The sequence below is a fragment of the Medicago sativa genome, chromosome 2 (genome assembly GCF_051527215.1).
Source record: "Medicago sativa cultivar Bolivia chromosome 2, Bolivia_mono, whole genome shotgun sequence".
Lineage (NCBI taxonomy): Eukaryota > Viridiplantae > Streptophyta > Magnoliopsida > Fabales > Fabaceae > Medicago > Medicago sativa.
The window spans coordinates 37,610,051-37,630,573 of NC_140750.1; the positions used below are offsets into that span (position 1 = coordinate 37,610,051).

The window sequence follows — 20,523 nt, forward strand, 5'->3', positions numbered from 1 at the left end:
CACCTTCTCCTTCATCACAGTGCTCATGTACCTGTTCATCATCAACATACAACAAATTTTCCTCCATCTCGGTGTTAGTCCAAGATGGGTTAGGAGGCAAAAATAGAATAGGTACATTGAGTTTAATGGCATCTTGCATGGGTGGATGAAGCTTGATGATTTTCATAGAGATTAGTGTCTCTATGTTAAGCCTATTGTTGCCCTCAATTTGATTAATCCCCTCCTCCTCACTTACTCCAAACTTCCTAACAATGAATGTAATAACACCACCCACTACTATATCAGCTACATAATTCGTGTGAAGAAGATTTCCTTCTTAGACTTGGTTGGGTTTTGATGATAACAAACACACATCACAAAAGAAGAAAAACCATGGAGGCTCAAGTTGAAGAATGAAGACAATGGGACTTAGGCTTCATAATTATATTTTGGTAAGTATGGTCCTAATCTTTGATTTATCATTCTTAACTTTATGGAATAACTTAGAATGCTCAGAAAATAATTACAAACATTTTTTCTAAGTTCTCATGTGAAGCAATGCCTAAAAATCTTTTGAAAATAAATCACACACTCACAATGATTTTCGTATAAATGTGATTTTGCATGAAATCTTTTTGTACATAATTTATTATGAAAATTGCATGATTACTTTTACCATTAAAAATATGGCTTACGTGAATCAAGTTAATTGTTTTTCATATAGTTGAAAATATTTAAACATGGATATGCCTTTTCACCTTGTATCAACGGCTATTTGGATAACTTTCTTTATATACTTTTTTCCGTTGATCAAAATTATTTACCTAATTAAATCAACATGGTGGAACGGCTAGTTCTTGGTTTAAATCTTCCAACAGGTTATTCCTCAATTATTTTGCAAAACGACTAGTTTATTTTAAAATGCATTTCATACTTTTTTTATGAATAGGTACAATTTTAAAGATATGTCTATTCATTGGTAACCATTTTTCAACAAATAGTATTGCTTCATAAACATCTTTTTAGCCTCTATAAATTCAATTGAGAATCAAAACAATTTATACACAACAACTTTCATTATCTCAATTGACATTTTCAATATCACTTGCTTTCAAACTTTCATTCAAGTTGTTTGGAAAACTTTGCTTACACTTTAACATTTATTAAAAAGTTTTCTGAGCACTAAGTCCATTTGTTAGAGTGATGTTGATAAAGATATACAGCCATACATTTGTTATTCTTCAATTACTTTGTTGTAAAGTTTCTTGCCATTGTTGGTGAGAATTATTGTTTAAGATAGTGGGGTGCTATCTTGTGATTGTTGTAAAAGGTTCTTTGATTCGGAAAGATTCAAAGTCCACCAAAAGTGTTTGGTGTTTGTGTTGTAATCAAGAGAGAGGGTTTCTTTCTTGTGTTTATGTTAGAAAGATTGTTAGGGGGTCTTGGGGTGAGATTGCTTGTAACAAAGATTCTAACATAGTGAATTCCTTCGCGGGGTGTGAAGGGAGTGGACTGACCCTAAGGTTTAGAGGGGAACCACTATAAACTCTCTTGTGTCTTTTCTTCTTCCCTTGCTCTTTTATTTTTCCGCATTCATAACTTCATCATTATTTATCGGAAAAATTATCAACAACGCTAATCTCTGAAAAATTAACCAATATTCCTAGAAACCTAATTCACCCCCCCTCTTAGGTTACAATCTGAACTTACAATTGGCATCAGAGCAAGAGTAAAGATAACTTGCTTCTTTGATCCAGAAAATGGCTTCCGCTAAACCATTTCTAGCAGAAGGTCCTAATTCAAATCGACCACCATGTTTCACCGGAGATCATTATGATTTCTGGAAAATTAGGATGACAACGTATCTAGAAGCCCAAGGTGAAGAAATTTGGGATGCTGTCCAAAATGGTCCTTATGTTCCCACTACAACTGTGAATGGTGTGACTAGTATCAAACCACAAACATCATGGGATGATGGTGACCGAAAAAAAATGTTATTTGACAAAAAGGCAAAGAACATTCTTCAATCCTCTCTTGGGATGGATGAGTTTTTCAGAATTTCTAATTGCAAAACGGCCAAAGAAATCTGGGACACTTTGGAAACAACACATGAAGGAACGGAAGAAGTAAAACGTTCCAGATTGAATACCCTCTCACAAGAGTACGAGATGTTTAGAATGCAACCAGGAGAAAAGATTCTAGACATGCAGAAGAGATTTTCACATCTTATCAATCATCTTGCAGCCCTTGGAAAAACCTTGTCCAACAATGAAATAAACTTGAAGATTCTCAGGTCACTAACAAGGGAATGGCAACCAAAAGTAACAGCCATATCTGAAAAGAAAAGTCTATCAAACATGTCGTTGGCAGCACTTTTCGGAAAATTACAAGAGCATGAAATTGAACTTGCAAGACTAGAACAACATGAAGAAGGAGTAAAGAAACATAAGAATATTTCATTGAAGGCAGAATCCAGCGTTCTCCAACAAGATGATAGCACCGATGATGATGAAAACATCATTGTTCTTGTGAAGAAATTAGGAAAATTCCTCCAAAAGGATAAAAACTTTAAATTTGGAAATAAAAGAAAATTTCACAAGAAGAACGATGTTTCTACATCAAGTCAAAGTTTCACATGCTTTGAATGTGATAAAGAGGGACATGTGAAGGCAAACTGTCCAACCCTTGCAAAGAAGAATAGCCTTAAGGGAAAGAAAGAATTCAAGCCAAGAAGGGCCTACATTGCATGGGATGACAATGATATAAATTCATCTTCAGAATCAGAGGATGACGAATATGCAAATTTAACATTAATGGCGTCACACCACTCTGATGATGAACAAGAGGTAAGTGATTCTGAATTAAATTTTAAACCTTCTTATGAAGAATTACAAAATGCATTTGATGAATTGTTTGAAGAATTCATTAATCTTTCTAAAACTTGTGCAAAGCAAAAGAAACAAAATGTATCTCTAGAAAGAAAAGCTTTTGATGCACAAGAAGAATTAGAAAAGGTTAAAAGTTCTTCATGTAATAAATGTAAAGAAAATGAAACAAAAATTGTTGAATTAAATCAAGTGATAAAAAAATTTGAAAAAGGTCACAATGGTTTGGAAGATGTGCTTAGTAAACAAAGATATTCCAACAACAAATCCGGACTTGGTTTTTCTAAATTTGATAAACCAAACACCAATAAAACGGTTTTTGTTAAAGCAAGCACAAATCCCAACAACATAGAAACTAAGAAAATGCATGTTGTTAATTCTTTCAAGAATGTGAATCAAAGAATTAATTCTAAAAGAAGAAATTATTCTAACAATTCTTTTAAGAAAAATAATTCAAATGTTAAGAAGAATTTCTCTAAAGGAAATAATTTTGGATCACATTATGTTCATAATTTCACATGTTTTTATTGTAACATAAAAGGTCATACTCCAAATACTTGCTACATAAGAAACTTTGGTGTTCCTTATGGTGAATTTATTTGGGTAAAGAAAGGTACTAACCCACAAGGACCCAAAGAAAAATGGGTACCTATAAAATTCTATTAATTGTTTGCCAGGTACTTGAAGACCATATGCAAGTCTTGCCAAATTAAAATTGGGTTTTCAAGATTCATGACCATATGATATGATAGGATTAAGATGGTTTAAGAAAGATTGACACTTTGATAATGCTTTGAAATTTATGTGGATTTAATATCATGTCCTTATTTATTCATGACTACGGTGAAAGGTACACTTTAGTTTTCATGGAAATTATACGTACTGTGTTTGTTCAATTATAAATTTTAATGACATTAAATTTTCTAAAATATTGTGCTTGTATGTTATTGTCCATAAAATTGAATGGGTACGATCCTGCGCAAAAATGACTTACAGAATTTCATTCATTTTGTAGCTTCACTATATGTTTGGAATATGGATACAGTACCTACAAACAAACATGTTTTCAATTTGGGTTGATAATAAACACATTGTTTCATATTTTTTATAGACATAAATAAAAATGTCGAGATAAAAATTCTGCAATAATATTTGAATTTTGAAAGTATAAATTTGTCCAGCAGGCTGCAGTGAACAAATGATACATGGTTTTGATGGCCTATTGGTTTTTTGGTTTCTTGTACTTTTTCATCCATGTTGTTTGATTATTGATGAAGTCAAAATCAATTGATTTACATTCTCTTAAAAAAAAATCGATATTGGAAGTAATATGGATATTCATGAATGATGTATTAAATTTATGCATATGATCGATATTAAAAGTAACATCTGAAATATTGAATATTCATAATGTGAAGAAGATAAATTATTTTTTACATAAATTTTATTATTTCCCTTATATTCGATCCTTTGGAATTTACCCTTTTTCTTCTTTTTGATGATGTCAAAAGGGGGAGAAAGTGTATGTTTGTGTTTTGTGTTTAAATTATTTCAGGTTATCCAATTGCAAAACAAAGGGGGAGATATACAAGATAGGGGGAGTTTCGTTGAGCAAACATTGTCAAAAGGATATGGTTTGTCATCATCAAAAAGGGGGAGATTGTGAAGAAGATTTCCTTCTTAGACTTGGTTGGGTTTTGATGATAACAAACACACATCACAAAAGAAGAAAAACCATGGAGGCTCAAGTTGAAGAATGAAGACAATGGGACTTAGGCTTCATAATTATATTTTGGTAAGTATGGTCCTAATCTTTGATTTATCATTCTTAACTTTATGGAATAACTTAGAATGCTCAGAAAATAATTACAAACATTTTTTCTAAGTTCTCATGTGAAGCAATGCCTAAAAATCTTTTGAAAATAAATCACACACTCACAATGATTTTCATATAAATGTGATTTTGCATGAAATCTTTTTGTACATAATTTATTATGAAAATTGCATGATTACTTTTACCATTAAAAATATGGCTTACGTGAATCAAGTTAATTGTTTTTCATATAGTTGAAAATATTTAAACATGGATATGCCTTTTCACCTTGTATCAACGGCTATTTGGATAACTTTCTTTATATACTTTTTTCCGTTGATCAAAATTATTTACCTAATTAAATCAACATGGTGGAACGGCTAGTTCTTGGTTTAAATCTTCCAACAGGTTATTCCTCAATTATTTTGCAAAACGACTAGTTTATTTTAAAATGCATTTCATACTTTTTTTATGAATAGGTACAATTTTAAAGATATGTCTATTCATTGGTAACCATTTTTCAACAAATAGTATTGCTTCATAAACATCTTTTTAGCCTCTATAAATTCAATTGAGAATCAAAACAATTTATACACAACAACTTTCATTATCTCAATTGACATTTTCAATATCACTTGCTTTCAAACTTTCATTCAAGTTGTTTGGAAAACTTTGCTTACACTTTAACATTTATTAAAAAGTTTTCTGAGCACTAAGTCCATTTGTTAGAGTGATGTTGATAAAGATATACAGCCATACATTTGTTATTCTTCAATTACTTTGTTGTAAAGTTTCTTGCCATTGTTGGTGAGAATTATTGTTTAAGATAGTGGGGTGCTATCTTGTGATTGTTGTAAAAGGTTCTTTGATTCGGAAAGATTCAAAGTCCACCAAAAGTGTTTGGTGTTTGTGTTGTAATCAAGAGAGAGGGTTTCTTTCTTGTGTTTATGTTAGAAAGATTGTTAGGGGGTCTTGGGGTGAGATTGCTTGTAACAAAGATTCTAACATAGTGAATTCCTTCGCGGGGTGTGAAGGGAGTGGACTGACCCTAAGGTTTAGAGGGGAACCACTATAAACTCTCTTGTGTCTTTTCTTCTTCCCTTGCTCTTTTATTTTTCCGCATTCATAACTTCATCATTATTTATCGGAAAAATTATCAACAACGCTAATCTCTGAAAAATTAACCAATATTCCTAGAAACCTAATTCACCCCCCCTCTTAGGTTACAATCTGAACTTACAATTGGCATCAGAGCAAGAGTAAAGATAACTTGCTTCTTTGATCCAGAAAATGGCTTCCGCTAAACCATTTCTAGCAGAAGGTCCTAATTCAAATCGACCACCATGTTTCACCGGAGATCATTATGATTTCTGGAAAATTAGGATGACAACGTATCTAGAAGCCCAAGGTGAAGAAATTTGGGATGCTGTCCAAAATGGTCCTTATGTTCCCACTACAACTGTGAATGGTGTGACTAGTATCAAACCACAAACATCATGGGATGATGGTGACCGAAAAAAAATGTTATTTGACAAAAAGGCAAAGAACATTCTTCAATCCTCTCTTGGGATGGATGAGTTTTTCAGAATTTCTAATTGCAAAACGGCCAAAGAAATCTGGGACACTTTGGAAACAACACATGAAGGAACGGAAGAAGTAAAACGTTCCAGATTGAATACCCTCTCACAAGAGTACGAGATGTTTAGAATGCAACCAGGAGAAAAGATTCTAGACATGCAGAAGAGATTTTCACATCTTATCAATCATCTTGCAGCCCTTGGAAAAACCTTGTCCAACAATGAAATAAACTTGAAGATTCTCAGGTCACTAACAAGGGAATGGCAACCAAAAGTAACAGCCATATCTGAAAAGAAAAGTCTATCAAACATGTCGTTGGCAGCACTTTTCGGAAAATTACAAGAGCATGAAATTGAACTTGCAAGACTAGAACAACATGAAGAAGGAGTAAAGAAACATAAGAATATTTCATTGAAGGCAGAATCCAGCGTTCTCCAACAAGATGATAGCACCGATGATGATGAAAACATCATTGTTCTTGTGAAGAAATTAGGAAAATTCCTCCAAAAGGATAAAAACTTTAAATTTGGAAATAAAAGAAAATTTCACAAGAAGAACGATGTTTCTACATCAAGTCAAAGTTTCACATGCTTTGAATGTGATAAAGAGGGACATGTGAAGGCAAACTGTCCAACCCTTGCAAAGAAGAATAGCCTTAAGGGAAAGAAAGAATTCAAGCCAAGAAGGGCCTACATTGCATGGGATGACAATGATATAAATTCATCTTCAGAATCAGAGGATGACGAATATGCAAATTTAACATTAATGGCGTCACACCACTCTGATGATGAACAAGAGGTAAGTGATTCTGAATTAAATTTTAAACCTTCTTATGAAGAATTACAAAATGCATTTGATGAATTGTTTGAAGAATTCATTAATCTTTCTAAAACTTGTGCAAAGCAAAAGAAACAAAATGTATCTCTAGAAAGAAAAGCTTTTGATGCACAAGAAGAATTAGAAAAGGTTAAAAGTTCTTCATGTAATAAATGTAAAGAAAATGAAACAAAAATTGTTGAATTAAATCAAGTGATAAAAAAATTTGAAAAAGGTCACAATGGTTTGGAAGATGTGCTTAGTAAACAAAGATATTCCAACAACAAATCCGGACTTGGTTTTTCTAAATTTGATAAACCAAACACCAATAAAACGGTTTTTGTTAAAGCAAGCACAAATCCCAACAACATAGAAACTAAGAAAATGCATGTTGTTAATTCTTTCAAGAATGTGAATCAAAGAATTAATTCTAAAAGAAGAAATTATTCTAACAATTCTTTTAAGAAAAATAATTCAAATGTTAAGAAGAATTTCTCTAAAGGAAATAATTTTGGATCACATTATGTTCATAATTTCACATGTTTTTATTGTAACATAAAAGGTCATACTCCAAATACTTGCTACATAAGAAACTTTGGTGTTCCTTATGGTGAATTTATTTGGGTAAAGAAAGGTACTAACCCACAAGGACCCAAAGAAAAATGGGTACCTATAAAATTCTATTAATTGTTTGCCAGGTACTTGAAGACCATATGCAAGTCTTGCCAAATTAAAATTGGGTTTTCAAGATTCATGACCATATGATATGATAGGATTAAGATGGTTTAAGAAAGATTGACACTTTGATAATGCTTTGAAATTTATGTGGATTTAATATCATGTCCTTATTTATTCATGACTACGGTGAAAGGTACACTTTAGTTTTCATGGAAATTATACGTACTGTGTTTGTTCAATTATAAATTTTAATGACATTAAATTTTCTAAAATATTGTGCTTGTATGTTATTGTCCATAAAATTGAATGGGTACGATCCTGCGCAAAAATGACTTACAGAATTTCATTCATTTTGTAGCTTCACTATATGTTTGGAATATGGATACAGTACCTACAAACAAACATGTTTTCAATTTGGGTTGATAATAAACACATTGTTTCATATTTTTTATAGACATAAATAAAAATGTCGAGATAAAAATTCTGCAATAATATTTGAATTTTGAAAGTATAAATTTGTCCAGCAGGCTGCAGTGAACAAATGATACATGGTTTTGATGGCCTATTGGTTTTTTGGTTTCTTGTACTTTTTCATCCATGTTGTTTGATTATTGATGAAGTCAAAATCAATTGATTTACATTCTCTTAAAAAAAAATCGATATTGGAAGTAATATGGATATTCATGAATGATGTATTAAATTTATGCATATGATCGATATTAAAAGTAACATCTGAAATATTGAATATTCATAATGTGAAGAAGATAAATTATTTTTTACATAAATTTTATTATTTCCCTTATATTCGATCCTTTGGAATTTACCCTTTTTCTTCTTTTTGATGATGTCAAAAGGGGGAGAAAGTGTATGTTTGTGTTTTGTGTTTAAATTATTTCAGGTTATCCAATTGCAAAACAAAGGGGGAGATATACAAGATAGGGGGAGTTTCGTTGAGCAAACATTGTCAAAAGGATATGGTTTGTCATCATCAAAAAGGGGGAGATTGTGAAGAAGATTTCCTTCTTAGACTTGGTTGGGTTTTGATGATAACAAACACACATCACAAAAGAAGAAAAACCATGGAGGCTCAAGTTGAAGAATGAAGACAATGGGACTTAGGCTTCATAATTATATTTTGGTAAGTATGGTCCTAATCTTTGATTTATCATTCTTAACTTTATGGAATAACTTAGAATGCTCAGAAAATAATTACAAACATTTTTTCTAAGTTCTCATGTGAAGCAATGCCTAAAAATCTTTTGAAAATAAATCACACACTCACAATGATTTTCATATAAATGTGATTTTGCATGAAATCTTTTTGTACATAATTTATTATGAAAATTGCATGATTACTTTTACCATTAAAAATATGGCTTACGTGAATCAAGTTAATTGTTTTTCATATAGTTGAAAATATTTAAACATGGATATGCCTTTTCACCTTGTATCAACGGCTATTTGGATAACTTTCTTTATATACTTTTTTCCGTTGATCAAAATTATTTACCTAATTAAATCAACATGGTGGAACGGCTAGTTCTTGGTTTAAATCTTCCAACAGGTTATTCCTCAATTATTTTGCAAAACGACTAGTTTATTTTAAAATGCATTTCATACTTTTTTTATGAATAGGTACAATTTTAAAGATATGTCTATTCATTGGTAACCATTTTTCAACAAATAGTATTGCTTCATAAACATCTTTTTAGCCTCTATAAATTCAATTGAGAATCAAAACAATTTATACACAACAACTTTCATTATCTCAATTGACATTTTCAATATCACTTGCTTTCAAACTTTCATTCAAGTTGTTTGGAAAACTTTGCTTACACTTTAACATTTATTAAAAAGTTTTCTGAGCACTAAGTCCATTTGTTAGAGTGATGTTGATAAAGATATACAGCCATACATTTGTTATTCTTCAATTACTTTGTTGTAAAGTTTCTTGCCATTGTTGGTGAGAATTATTGTTTAAGATAGTGGGGTGCTATCTTGTGATTGTTGTAAAAGGTTCTTTGATTCGGAAAGATTCAAAGTCCACCAAAAGTGTTTGGTGTTTGTGTTGTAATCAAGAGAGAGGGTTTCTTTCTTGTGTTTATGTTAGAAAGATTGTTAGGGGGTCTTGGGGTGAGATTGCTTGTAACAAAGATTCTAACATAGTGAATTCCTTCGCGGGGTGTGAAGGGAGTGGACTGACCCTAAGGTTTAGAGGGGAACCACTATAAACTCTCTTGTGTCTTTTCTTCTTCCCTTGCTCTTTTATTTTTCCGCATTCATAACTTCATCATTATTTATCGGAAAAATTATCAACAACGCTAATCTCTGAAAAATTAACCAATATTCCTAGAAACCTAATTCACCCCCCCTCTTAGGTTACAATCTGAACTTACAATTCGGCTTAGTTCCTATGGATGCAAGGTAATCAAGCATGTAAAAACAAGTGTTCACGGGATTATTATTAAGCATAGCCCAAAGCATGAAGAGTTCATCCGTCCTACATGTTCCTACTTCTTTCCTACCCCAAATTGTACAAGCCATCACTCTTTGGAGGGACCTAAGCACAGGATTATGAATGTTGCTAGCCTTGTTGGAACGTGAAACATATTGATTTAAACCGGTAATGCGTTTCCAAAAGCTAGCAGGGTCATAGGCTTCCGGCTTTAGAGCTTGATTCCAAGAGTCATGGATGAACCCCGCATTTGCGAATCCCATTTCATTGCAAAAAATTTCAAGGGACATCTCGTAATCAATATTCAAAATCCGGAAGGAGACTCTATGATCGAGGTCATCTAAATTCAACTTATCTTTCTTGAATTGTATAGAACTTAAAAACTCGTAAGTGAAATTTTCATACCCCTTCATAGGCCTAAGCATCTCACCCCATCCTAATCTATTCAACAGTTCAAAAGCATTGTCCCTAATCTCTAAGACATTCAAAGTATGAGAGTCAGAGTACCTACAAGGATGCAAAGGTTTAGAAATAAGAGCTTTATACCTTTCCTTTTGGTTGTTATCCTTGAAGGCGATGCCATGATTCTTAGCCGGTGCTCTTTTCTTTGATGGAGGTCCTCCGGAAGAGCTTGCTGGTTCCTTACCACTTCTCCTTGAAGCCATTAGAACTTGACTTTGGGTTGACTTTGTGTGGTTTGGTGAAGGTTAGGGTTTGGAGAGAATTTTGGTGGAAAAGGTTGGTTTAGGGTTGGGGTTGATGTTTAAGTAAAGTTTATGAGTTTGGTGGTGGAGATTGGTGATGAATTGGTTGGTTTTTGGGTTAGGTTAAAGAGAATAGGGTTTTGGTGAATTATGGGTTTGGGTGGATGAAAGTTGTTTTTGATTGGTGGGTTGTGTTTAGGTGAAGTTTGTGATTGATTGGTGAAAGAATTGAGTGGATTGGTGAAGTTTTGAGGAAGATATGAAGGTTTGAAGATGGGTGGTTATGGAGGTTTAGAGAGAAGTGTGAAAGATGAAAGAGGGTTGTGGGTGAGAATGAGGAAGAAGGAAATAAAATTTTGGTGTTATAATGGTGCAGAAGTCGGGCACGGCCGTGCCACCTATTGGCAAGGGCCGTGCCAAGTTTCTGAAATTTCCTGGTCTTGGCTTTCAACATCTGGCATGGCCGTGCCAACCTTAGCACGGGCCGTGCCAACCTTCTGGACATAGGGGCTTCAAATTTTTTTTACTTTTCTTGAATCACACTCGGACAATTACCCACAAAACACTTAAAACAAAGGAAAACAAACAAAATAAAACAGATAAATGCGTGGGTTGCCTCCCACGAAGCGCTCTTTTAGAGTCATTAGCTTGACGGTTAGAAAAAGTCCTTAGAATGGATCAAAGAGGTCATGTTGTGTAGATGACGCTATAAAACGTTCTTTCACATCATGATCTTTAAGCATACAACAAGAGTAAAGAGCAGGACCTTTCATAACATTTTCCAACTCAAAGCCTACCATTTTATCACTCACTTGAAAGACAATCCTACCAGTTTTAACATCAATAAGAGCTCCCGCAGTGGCGAGGAAAGGTTTACCTAGGATTATAAGGACGTCATCGTCTTCTTCAATGTCAAGGACTACAAAATCAGTTGGGATGTATATCCCTTCTATCTTAACGGGTATGTCCTCAACAAATCCAACTAGTTTCATGGTAGAACGATCAGCTAATTTCAATTCTATCTTGGTAGGTTTCTGATGAGTCATTAATTAGTCTATTTTAATGCTTTATTTAGTTTAGTTTTATAAAGATTTGATTTTATTTTATTGCATATTTTATTCCTTTTTGAATATTTTACTTCAAATTGCTTTTTATTATATTTTAGGAACGACTATATGGTGGAAGGTGTCTTGGAGCAAAAGAAAGAGGACTGGAGCAAATACGGTGCAAAATTATGAAAATACAGTGCAAAAATATGTTCCCACCAAGTCAAAAGCTTGGCACGGCCAGTGCCAACATGTGGCACGGCCGTGCCACCCCCAGAAGCCTCTTTTGCTGCTTTTCTTCAAGCCTAAGTTACTCCGTTGCAGCTTTACTGTTTTGCCCTTATAGTTGCTTAGTTTCTAAGTCGATTGTAAAGCTATAAATAGAGTAGCATTCCATCATAAACAATTCACCTTTGCTTAGAATATTTTCAGCATTATTTCAATAAAAGTCTTTATTTTCCTTTACCTTCTTCCTTGCAATTTACTTTATTGTTTTCTCTTTTCTTCCCCCATGTCTACGATGAACATGAGTGAGTAGACTTTCTTTGTCTTGGGATTGTTAGATAAGTCTAATGACCTAATCCGAATCAATCCAAGCCTTAAACCTTAATTATATGTTACCTTAATTTCTTATCTAAATTCACCGTTTTAACATGAATTAATTATTATCAAACTGTGGAAGCGAACGCGGAGGGTTTGATAATGGTTAATTCATCATCACAAATATCAATTCATAAAGCGAACGCAGAGCTTTGATATTCGAACAAGTGAATTTAGACAAGGTTTGAGAAACATGAGAATAGTCTAGCAAACCTTGGGACACATAAAGTTTTGATCTTCAAGGGTCCCAAAGGCAATCACCCATGAGAATAGGTGTGGTTGTTGGAGGGATACACTCACTGACTTCGAGAGAAGCTTTGATATGCTAAAGAGAAACTTGTCCTTAGAAATTAAGAATAACGTAGAATTATAAAGTTTAAGGCTTGATTGTGAAGGATTCGTTGTTATGACGAACCAATGATCCCAAGGCTCTTTATTATTATTGTTATTTACCTTCAGCAACTAAACCTCTCTTTTTATAACTTTTCTCCTCCTCTAATCATTCTTTTTAAGTTAATTGAATTAAACAACTCCCTAGCGGAACAATACTCTTTACTACTATTATTACTTCGATAGACTGTGCACTTGCGGTTTGGCCTATCAAGTTTTTGGCGCCGTTGCCAGGGAGTTAACTAATTTAATTAACTTTTCTTTAGTGATTAGATTTCTCTCTATTTTTATTTTTAACTTCTTATTTTTCTGTTATCGTTAACTTCTTGGGTTCTCAACCTTTTATGCGAAGAACTAGAAATCGAGCGGTATTCATACCCGAGATCGAAAGATTCTTACATAGAAGGAGGAGAGCGGCATAAAATAATACCGCCATGGCTAATCGCACTCTCAAAGAGTATACAACGCCGTCTACGGCTGAGCCACAAGCTATTATTGTGTACCCAACGGTTGAGGATGACAATTTCAAAATTAAGCCTGCCCTACTTAACTTGGTGCTGCAAAACCAATTTTCGGGATCCCCCACCGAGGATCCCAATCTTCACATCTCCGTTTTCCTACGAATTAGTGGAACCATGAAGGAGAACCAAGAGGCCGAAAGACTTCATCTCTTTCCCTTTTCCTTAAGGGATAGAGCTAGCGCTTAGTTCCATTCCCTCGAAGTCGGTTCCATTACTTCATGGGATCAAATGAGGCAAGCATTCCTTGCCCGATTCTTTCCCCCATCCAAAACTGCTAAACTTAGGGACCGAATTACTCAGTTCAATCAAAAAGATGGGGAATCTCTCTACGATGCGTGGGAGCGTTTCAAAGAAATGCTTAGACTTTGTCCCCACCATGGTCTAGAGAGTTGGCTCATAGTCCACACCTTTTATAATGGCCTATTTTATACCACTAAGATGTCTGTTGATGCAGCTGCAGGTGGAGCTCTAATGAACAAGAACTACACGGAGGCATACGCCTTAATTGAAGACATGGCTCAGAATCATTACAAATGGACCGATGAGAGAGCCATCACTAGTTCTTCAGCCTCCAAAAAGGAGGCAGGTATGTACGAAGTCTCTAACTATGATTACCTTGCTTCCAAAATTGATGCATTAACGGAGAAATTTGAAAAATTCAACGTTAGTGCCATCAATTCTGCTTCTACTCCTTCTTCTTGTGAAATCTGTGGTATAACTGGCCATGTAGGTGTTGATTGCCAACTAGGTAGTGCTATTAATGGTGTTGAGCAAATGAATTATGCTCAATACAACCAAGGGATGAGACAAAATCAAAATTTTTACAAAAATCAAAATCCCTATGGACAAGTAGCACCACCTGGTTACGCAAACAACCAGAGATTCGGTCAGAAATCCAATTTGGAAATTTTGTTGGAAAATTCTATTGCCAACCAAAATAAACAACTTCAAGAACTTAAAAACCAAACCGGATTTCTGAACTATTCTCTTTCCAAACTCAATACCAAGGTTGATTCTATCTCTACTCATTCTAAAATGCTTGAAACACAAATCTCCCAAATAGCCCAACAAGTGTCCACCCTTTCTCAAGCACCAGGAGTCTTTCATGGTCAAACCAAAGCCAACCCTAAAGCTCATGTTAATGTAATATCTTTTGAGGGTAGTAAGTTAGGAGATACTATTGCTAAGGTTCACAACCTCGAGAAAGAAAATGTCAAGCTTTTAGGTGAGAAAACTGTGATAGAAAGTGAGAAACCGCTTGATAAGACCCAAGCTCCTTCCCCGTTAAATATTGCTAAGCTTAAATTAAAGGGTCAATTCAATAAGTTTGTCAACATTCTTAAAAGAATTTGCATTAAAATCCCCTTTGCGGAAGCTTTGTCTAGGATGCCTCTATATGCCAAGTTTTTAAAGGAAATTTTTTCAAAGAAAAGGGCTATAGAGCATAGTGAGACAATAGCTTTGGCTAAGGACACTAGTGCAATCATCCAAAAGACACCCCCTAAGGTTAGAGATCCAGGTAGTTTTGCCATACCTTGTATGATTGGAAGTGAGACCGTTGACAATGCCTTGTGTGACTTAGGAGCTAGCGTTAGTTTGTTACCTTTGTCCCTCTTTAAACGGATGGGAATAGGAGAGTTGAAACCTACCGAGATAGAATTGAAGTTAGCTGATCGTTCTTCCATGAAAGCAATAGGATTTGTTGAGGACATACCTGTTAAAATAGAAAGGATATACATCCCGACTGATTTTATAGTCATTGACATTAAAGAGGACGAAAACATCCCTATAATCCTAGGTAGACCTTTCCTAGCCACTGCATGAGCTCTTATAGATGTTAAACTTGGTAGGATTGTCTTTCAAGTGAGTGATACAATGGTAGGATTTGAGTTGGAAAACGTTATGAAAGGTTCTGCTCTTTACTCTTGTTGCATGCTTAAAGATCATGTTGTGAAAGAACGTTTTATAGCGTCATCTACATAATATGATATCTTTGATCCATTCTAAGAACCCTTTCTAACCGTCAAGCTAATGACACTAAAAGAGCGCTTCGTGGGAGGCAACCCACGCATTTATTTGCTTTATTTTGTTTGTTTTCCTTTGTTTTAAGTGTTTTGTAGGTAATTGTCCGAGTGTGATTCAAGAAAAGTTGAAAAATTTTGAAGCCCCTATGTCCAGAAGGTTGGCACGGCCCGTGCTAAGGCTGGCACGGCCCGTGCTAAGGCTGGCACGGCCGTGCCAGATGTTCAAGCCAAAACCAATACAAAACTCCAGTAAGTTGGCACGGCCCGTGCCAATAGGTGGCACGGCCGTGCCCGATTTCTAGCCTACTATAACACAAAAATTTCTTTCCTTCTTCCTTATTCTCAAACACAACCCTCTTTCATCTTTCAAACTTCTCTCTAAACCTCCATAACCACCCAATTTCAAACCTTCATATCTCCCTCAAAACTTCACCAATCCACTCAATTCTTTCACCAATCAATCATAAACTTCATCCCAAACACAAACCACCAATCAAAAACAACTCTCATCCATTCAAATCCATAATTCATCAACCTATCTCCATAAACCCTAACCCAAAAACCACAAAATCTTGACCAATCTCTACATCTAAACCCAAAAGCCTTCCTAAAACATCAACCCCAACCCTAAACCAACTTTTTCCACACAAACTCTTCCCAACCCTAACCTTCACCCAAAACTCAAGGTCAACCCAAGGTCAAGGTTCAATGGCTTCAAGGAGAAGTGGCAAGGAGCCAGCAATCTCTTCTGGAGGACCTCCACAAAAGAAAAGAGCACCGGCTAAGAATCATGGCATCACCTTCAAGGATAGCAACCAAAAAGAAAGGTATAAAGTTCTTATCACTAAACCTTTGCATCCTTGTAGGTACCCTGATTGTCATACTATGAATGTCTTAGAGATTAGGGACAATGCTTTTGAATTGCTGCATAGATTAGGATGGGGTGAGATGCTTAGACCTATGAGGGGATATGAGAATTTTACTTATGAGTTTTTAAGTTCTATTCAATTCAAGAAAGATAAGTTGAATTTAGATGACCCCCCGATCATAGAGTCTCCTTCCGGCTTTTGAATATTGATTACGAGATATCCCTTGAAAACTTTTGCAATGAAATGGGCTTCGCAAATACGGGGTTCATACATGACTCTTGGAATCAAGCTCTAAAGCCGGACGACTATGACCCTGCTAGCTTTTGGAAATGCATTACCGGTTTAAATCAATATGTTTCACGTTCCAATAAGGCTAGTAACATTCACAGCCCTGTCCTTAGGTACCTTCAAAGGGTAATGGCTTGTACCATTTGGGGTAGGAAGGAAATAGGAACATGTAGGACAGATGAACTCTTTATGCTTTGGGATATGCTTCATAATAATCCTGTGAATACTTGTTTTTACATGCTTGACTACCTTGCCTCAATAGGAACTAAGCCTAATCTTGTAGCTGACATAGTGGTCGGGGGGGTTATCACATTCATTGCTAGGAAGTTTGGAGTAAGTGAGGAAGAGGGGATAAATCAAATTGAGGGCAACAATAGGCTTAACATAGAAACACTAATCTCTATGAAATTCATTACACATCGACCACCCATGCAATATGCCCTTAAACTCAATGTACCTATTCTATTTTTGCTTCCAAACCCATCTCGGACTAACACCGAGGTGGAGGAAAATTTGTTGTATGTTGATAATGAACAGGTCATTAAGCACCATGATGAAGGAGAAGGTGCAAACTTGCACCATGAGGGAGAGCACCATGACCATGAAGCCGGAGAGCTAAATGACGATCAAAGATGGGCATGGATGCGAACCGAGGTCGAGAGGATAAGCACCGAGCAACAAAGGCAAGGTGTAGAACTTTTAAGGCTAAGAAATGAAGTCCAAAGGGGTAACCGCTTGTCGTAAGAAAACAATCAAATGTTCCGAAGGATGATGCACCAATTCTATCTCCAAGGTCCTCCCTATGGACCTCAATGAGAAAATGTGAGCTTTCCTCTTCCTCTCTTCCCTCCTCTCTTCTCTCTTTCTCCTACAGTCTCTATCTATCTCTTCTACTCCTTCTTCTTCTACTTCTCTTTCTTCTTCTTCTCTTTTAATTTTCTTTTCTTTTGAATCATTGAGGACAATGCTTCCCCTAAGTGTGTGTGTGTGGGGGGGGGGGGGGGGGGGGGCTAATAAAGTGTCTAGAGTCGTAGTGTTTCCAAACTCCCTTGAACTTTATTCTTTTGTTTTGTTTTTATAGCAAAAGGCATGATTAGTAGCCTGTTTTTAATGTAAAATATGGCATAAATTTTTTTTGTTTTGTCTCTTCTTTAAAGGTTGTTTCTTGTACATGAAAGTGGGTTCTTGTGTTTCTTGTGTTCTTGCTATACCTATATCTTGTCTTTGTGAAAATTCTCCAATGAGAAAAGCACCCGATTGCAATCTTTGAGCAAATGTATGAGTAGGTATTTTAAGGAGACGTTCTATCTTTAATGTTAACTTAGACCCTTTAAAGTCTTTAGAGTAAAAGTAGTATAAGTTTGTGTGGGAAATTAATCAATTGTGCCTTATTGTTATATTCTTAATTGTTAAAGTTAAATGGGGAGGGAGAATGGCACCAACATGTGGGGGAAAGGACAATCCCTAACTTCCTAATAGTGGTGGTGACTCCCTAATTTGAACTTAAAGAAAATAAATTCATCAATGCTAGGGGAAAGGACAATTACATCCAAAAAGACTTCCTACGCGGAGATGAAATAAAAGAAAATTTTGCAGCACTGCTTAGGGTGATTTTGAATCTAGGGGGAAAGGACATTTACATCCAAAATGACTTCCTATGAGGATAGAGAGCCCCTAAGTATCTGCAGCCCTTTGTGCTTAATTGTTAATTTAATTCAATTTTAACTTAAATTCCCATCACTCTTATATGAAATGAAGAAAGGAATTTTCTCGGTTACTTTAGCATTAAGGATAGAACCTGTTCCTCATAATATCTGTCTTATACAGGAGCAAGAAAAAGGTTGGACTACACACACACACTCACTTGAGACTTGATGTTGAGTTGAATAGGTTCACGAGGAATGTTTGAAATTATGATTAGTGTACTTGAAACAAAACCTTCAAAGAGACTTGTGTTTTCAATTGCATTGCCATAATTAATCCTTTTAGTTGCTGCTATGTCTATTGCCTTTTGCTTGAGGACAAGAAAAGATTCAAGTATGGGGGAGTTTGATGAGTCATTAATTAGACTATTTTAATGCTTTATTTAGTTTAGTTTTATAAAGATTTGATTTTATTTTATTGCATATTTATTTCCTTTTTGAATATTTTACTTCAAATTGCTTTTTATTATATTTTAGGAACGAATATATGGTGGAAGGTGTCTTGGAGCAAAAGAAAGAGGACTGGAGCAAATACGGTGCAGAATTATGAAAATACAGTGCAAAAATATGTTCCCACCAAGTCAGAAGCTTGTGCCAACATGTGGCACTGCTGTGCCACCCCAGAAGCCTCTTTTACTGCTTTTCTTCAAGCCCAAGTTACTCCGTTGCAGCTTTACTATTTTGCCCTTATAGTTGCTTAGTTTCTAAGTCGATTGTAAAGCTATAAATATAGTAGCATTCCATCATAAACAATTCACCTTTGCTTAGAATATTTTCAGCATTATTTCAATAAAAGTCTTTATTTTCCTTTACCTTCTTCCTTGCAATTTACTTTATTGTTTTCTCTCTTCTTCCCCCATGTCTATGATGAAAATGAGTGAGTAGACTTTCTTTGTCTTGGGATTGTTGGATAAGTCTAATGACGTAATCCGAATCAATCCAAGCCTTAAACCTTAATTATATGTTACCTTAATTTCTTATCTAAATTCACCGTTTTAACATGAATTAATTATTATCAAACTGTGGAAGCGAACGCGGAGGGTTTGATAGTGGTTAATTCATCATCACAAATATCAATTCATAAAGCGAACGCGGAGCTTTGATATTCGAACAAGTGAATTTAGACAAGTTTTGAGAAACATGAGAATAGTCTAGCAAACCTTGGGACACATAAAGTTTTGATCTTCAAGGGTCCCAAAGGCAATCACCCATGAGAATAGGTGTGGTTGTTGGAGGGATACACTCACTGACTTCGAGAGAAGCTTTGATATGCTAAAGAGAAACTTGTCCTTAGAAATTAAGAATAACGTAGAATTATAAAGTTTAAGGCTTGATTGTGAAGGATTCGTTGTTATGATGAACCAATGATCCCAAGGCTCTTTATTATTATTGTTATTTACCTTCAGCAACTAAACCTCTCTTTTTATAACTGATAAGTGCTAAAAAGTGTTAATTTCGTGTTATATTTTAAGCACTTTTTGTTACTTGTTTTGCAAGTTATTGAGGAAAAGCCGAGAAATTAGCGTTAAATGCCTTATTACGCTTTATATATCTTACTCTATCCTTTTATGCAGAAATTTACCCCAAGACACTGAGCAAAGACCAAAAATCATGAAAAAGTGCAAATTAGCAAAAGCTGGTTTTGAAGAATTCGCTATTAGCGTGTTCCACGCTATTAGCGAAATTGGTCCAGAGAGGTACGCCATTAGCGTACCTGGAGCGAAGCAGAAGCTGGGTTTGAAGAAATACGCTATTCGCGTATATTACGCTATTAGCGTAAAAGCTCCAGAAAATCACGCTATTAGCGTGATTTGGGCGAAGCAGGGCAAAAGGAGCAACATGACAGAATCTCATTGGCCACCATTTAGGCCGACCTACTTCGCTAATAGCGTATATGTCGCTATTAGCGTAGGTGTAAAAACTCAGCCCTTTAAAATAAAAGTTTACCTCTCTTTTAGATATTTACTATTCCATTAGATATTATGTTAAATATTATTTAGATATTATGTTAGATATTATGTTAGATATTATTTAGATATTTTGGGCTTGATATATTATATATTATTAGAATTTCATTAGAGATATATATAGTTCATATTAGTCTTAGTAACTTAGTTAGTTTTTTATAGCTTTTCTCTTAGTTTTCATTGTAATATCTTAGAGAGAAAATAGGG

General features: G+C 34.9%; 2 protein-coding genes and 1 non-coding gene across 3 annotated transcripts; 2 read left to right on the top strand and 1 right to left on the bottom strand.

Moving 5' to 3' along the window:
- Positions 1 to 665: 665 nt before the first annotated feature.
- On the top strand, positions 666 to 3,914 carry LOC146946668 (uncharacterized). The gene is made up of 2 exons (XM_085748917.1): positions 666 to 3,254; positions 3,330 to 3,914. Exons 1-2 carry the CDS (start codon positions 1,740 to 1,742, stop codon positions 3,528 to 3,530), a joined length of 1,716 nt encoding a protein of 571 aa, XP_085605043.1. The 5' UTR covers positions 666 to 1,739; the 3' UTR covers positions 3,531 to 3,914.
- Positions 3,915 to 4,893: 979 nt separating this feature from the next.
- Positions 4,894 to 8,142, top strand: LOC146946669 (uncharacterized). The gene is made up of 2 exons (XM_085748919.1): positions 4,894 to 7,482; positions 7,558 to 8,142. The coding sequence occupies exons 1-2, from the start codon at positions 5,968 to 5,970 to the stop codon at positions 7,756 to 7,758; spliced, it is 1,716 nt and encodes a 571-aa protein (XP_085605045.1). The 5' UTR covers positions 4,894 to 5,967; the 3' UTR covers positions 7,759 to 8,142.
- Positions 8,143 to 13,741: 5,599 nt separating this feature from the next.
- On the bottom strand, positions 13,742 to 13,848 carry LOC146946670 (small nucleolar RNA R71). Its single transcript, XR_015029439.1, has one exon. It is a non-coding gene; the product is annotated as a small nucleolar RNA R71 (small nucleolar RNA).
- Positions 13,849 to 20,523: the final 6,675 nt, after the last annotated feature.

Bases quoted from the DNA above. Each gene is read 5' to 3' on its own strand.
- LOC146946669 (XM_085748919.1), top strand. From the start codon at position 5,968: ATGGCTTCCGCTAAACCATTTCTAGCAGAAGGTCCTAATTCAAATCGA. The intron at 7,483-7,557 runs GTGAATCAAAGA...TCAAATGTTAAG, and splicing joins TTGTTAATTCTTTCAAGAAT to AAGAATTTCTCTAAAGGAAA.
- LOC146946668 (XM_085748917.1), top strand. From the start codon at position 1,740: ATGGCTTCCGCTAAACCATTTCTAGCAGAAGGTCCTAATTCAAATCGA. The intron at 3,255-3,329 runs GTGAATCAAAGA...TCAAATGTTAAG, and splicing joins TTGTTAATTCTTTCAAGAAT to AAGAATTTCTCTAAAGGAAA.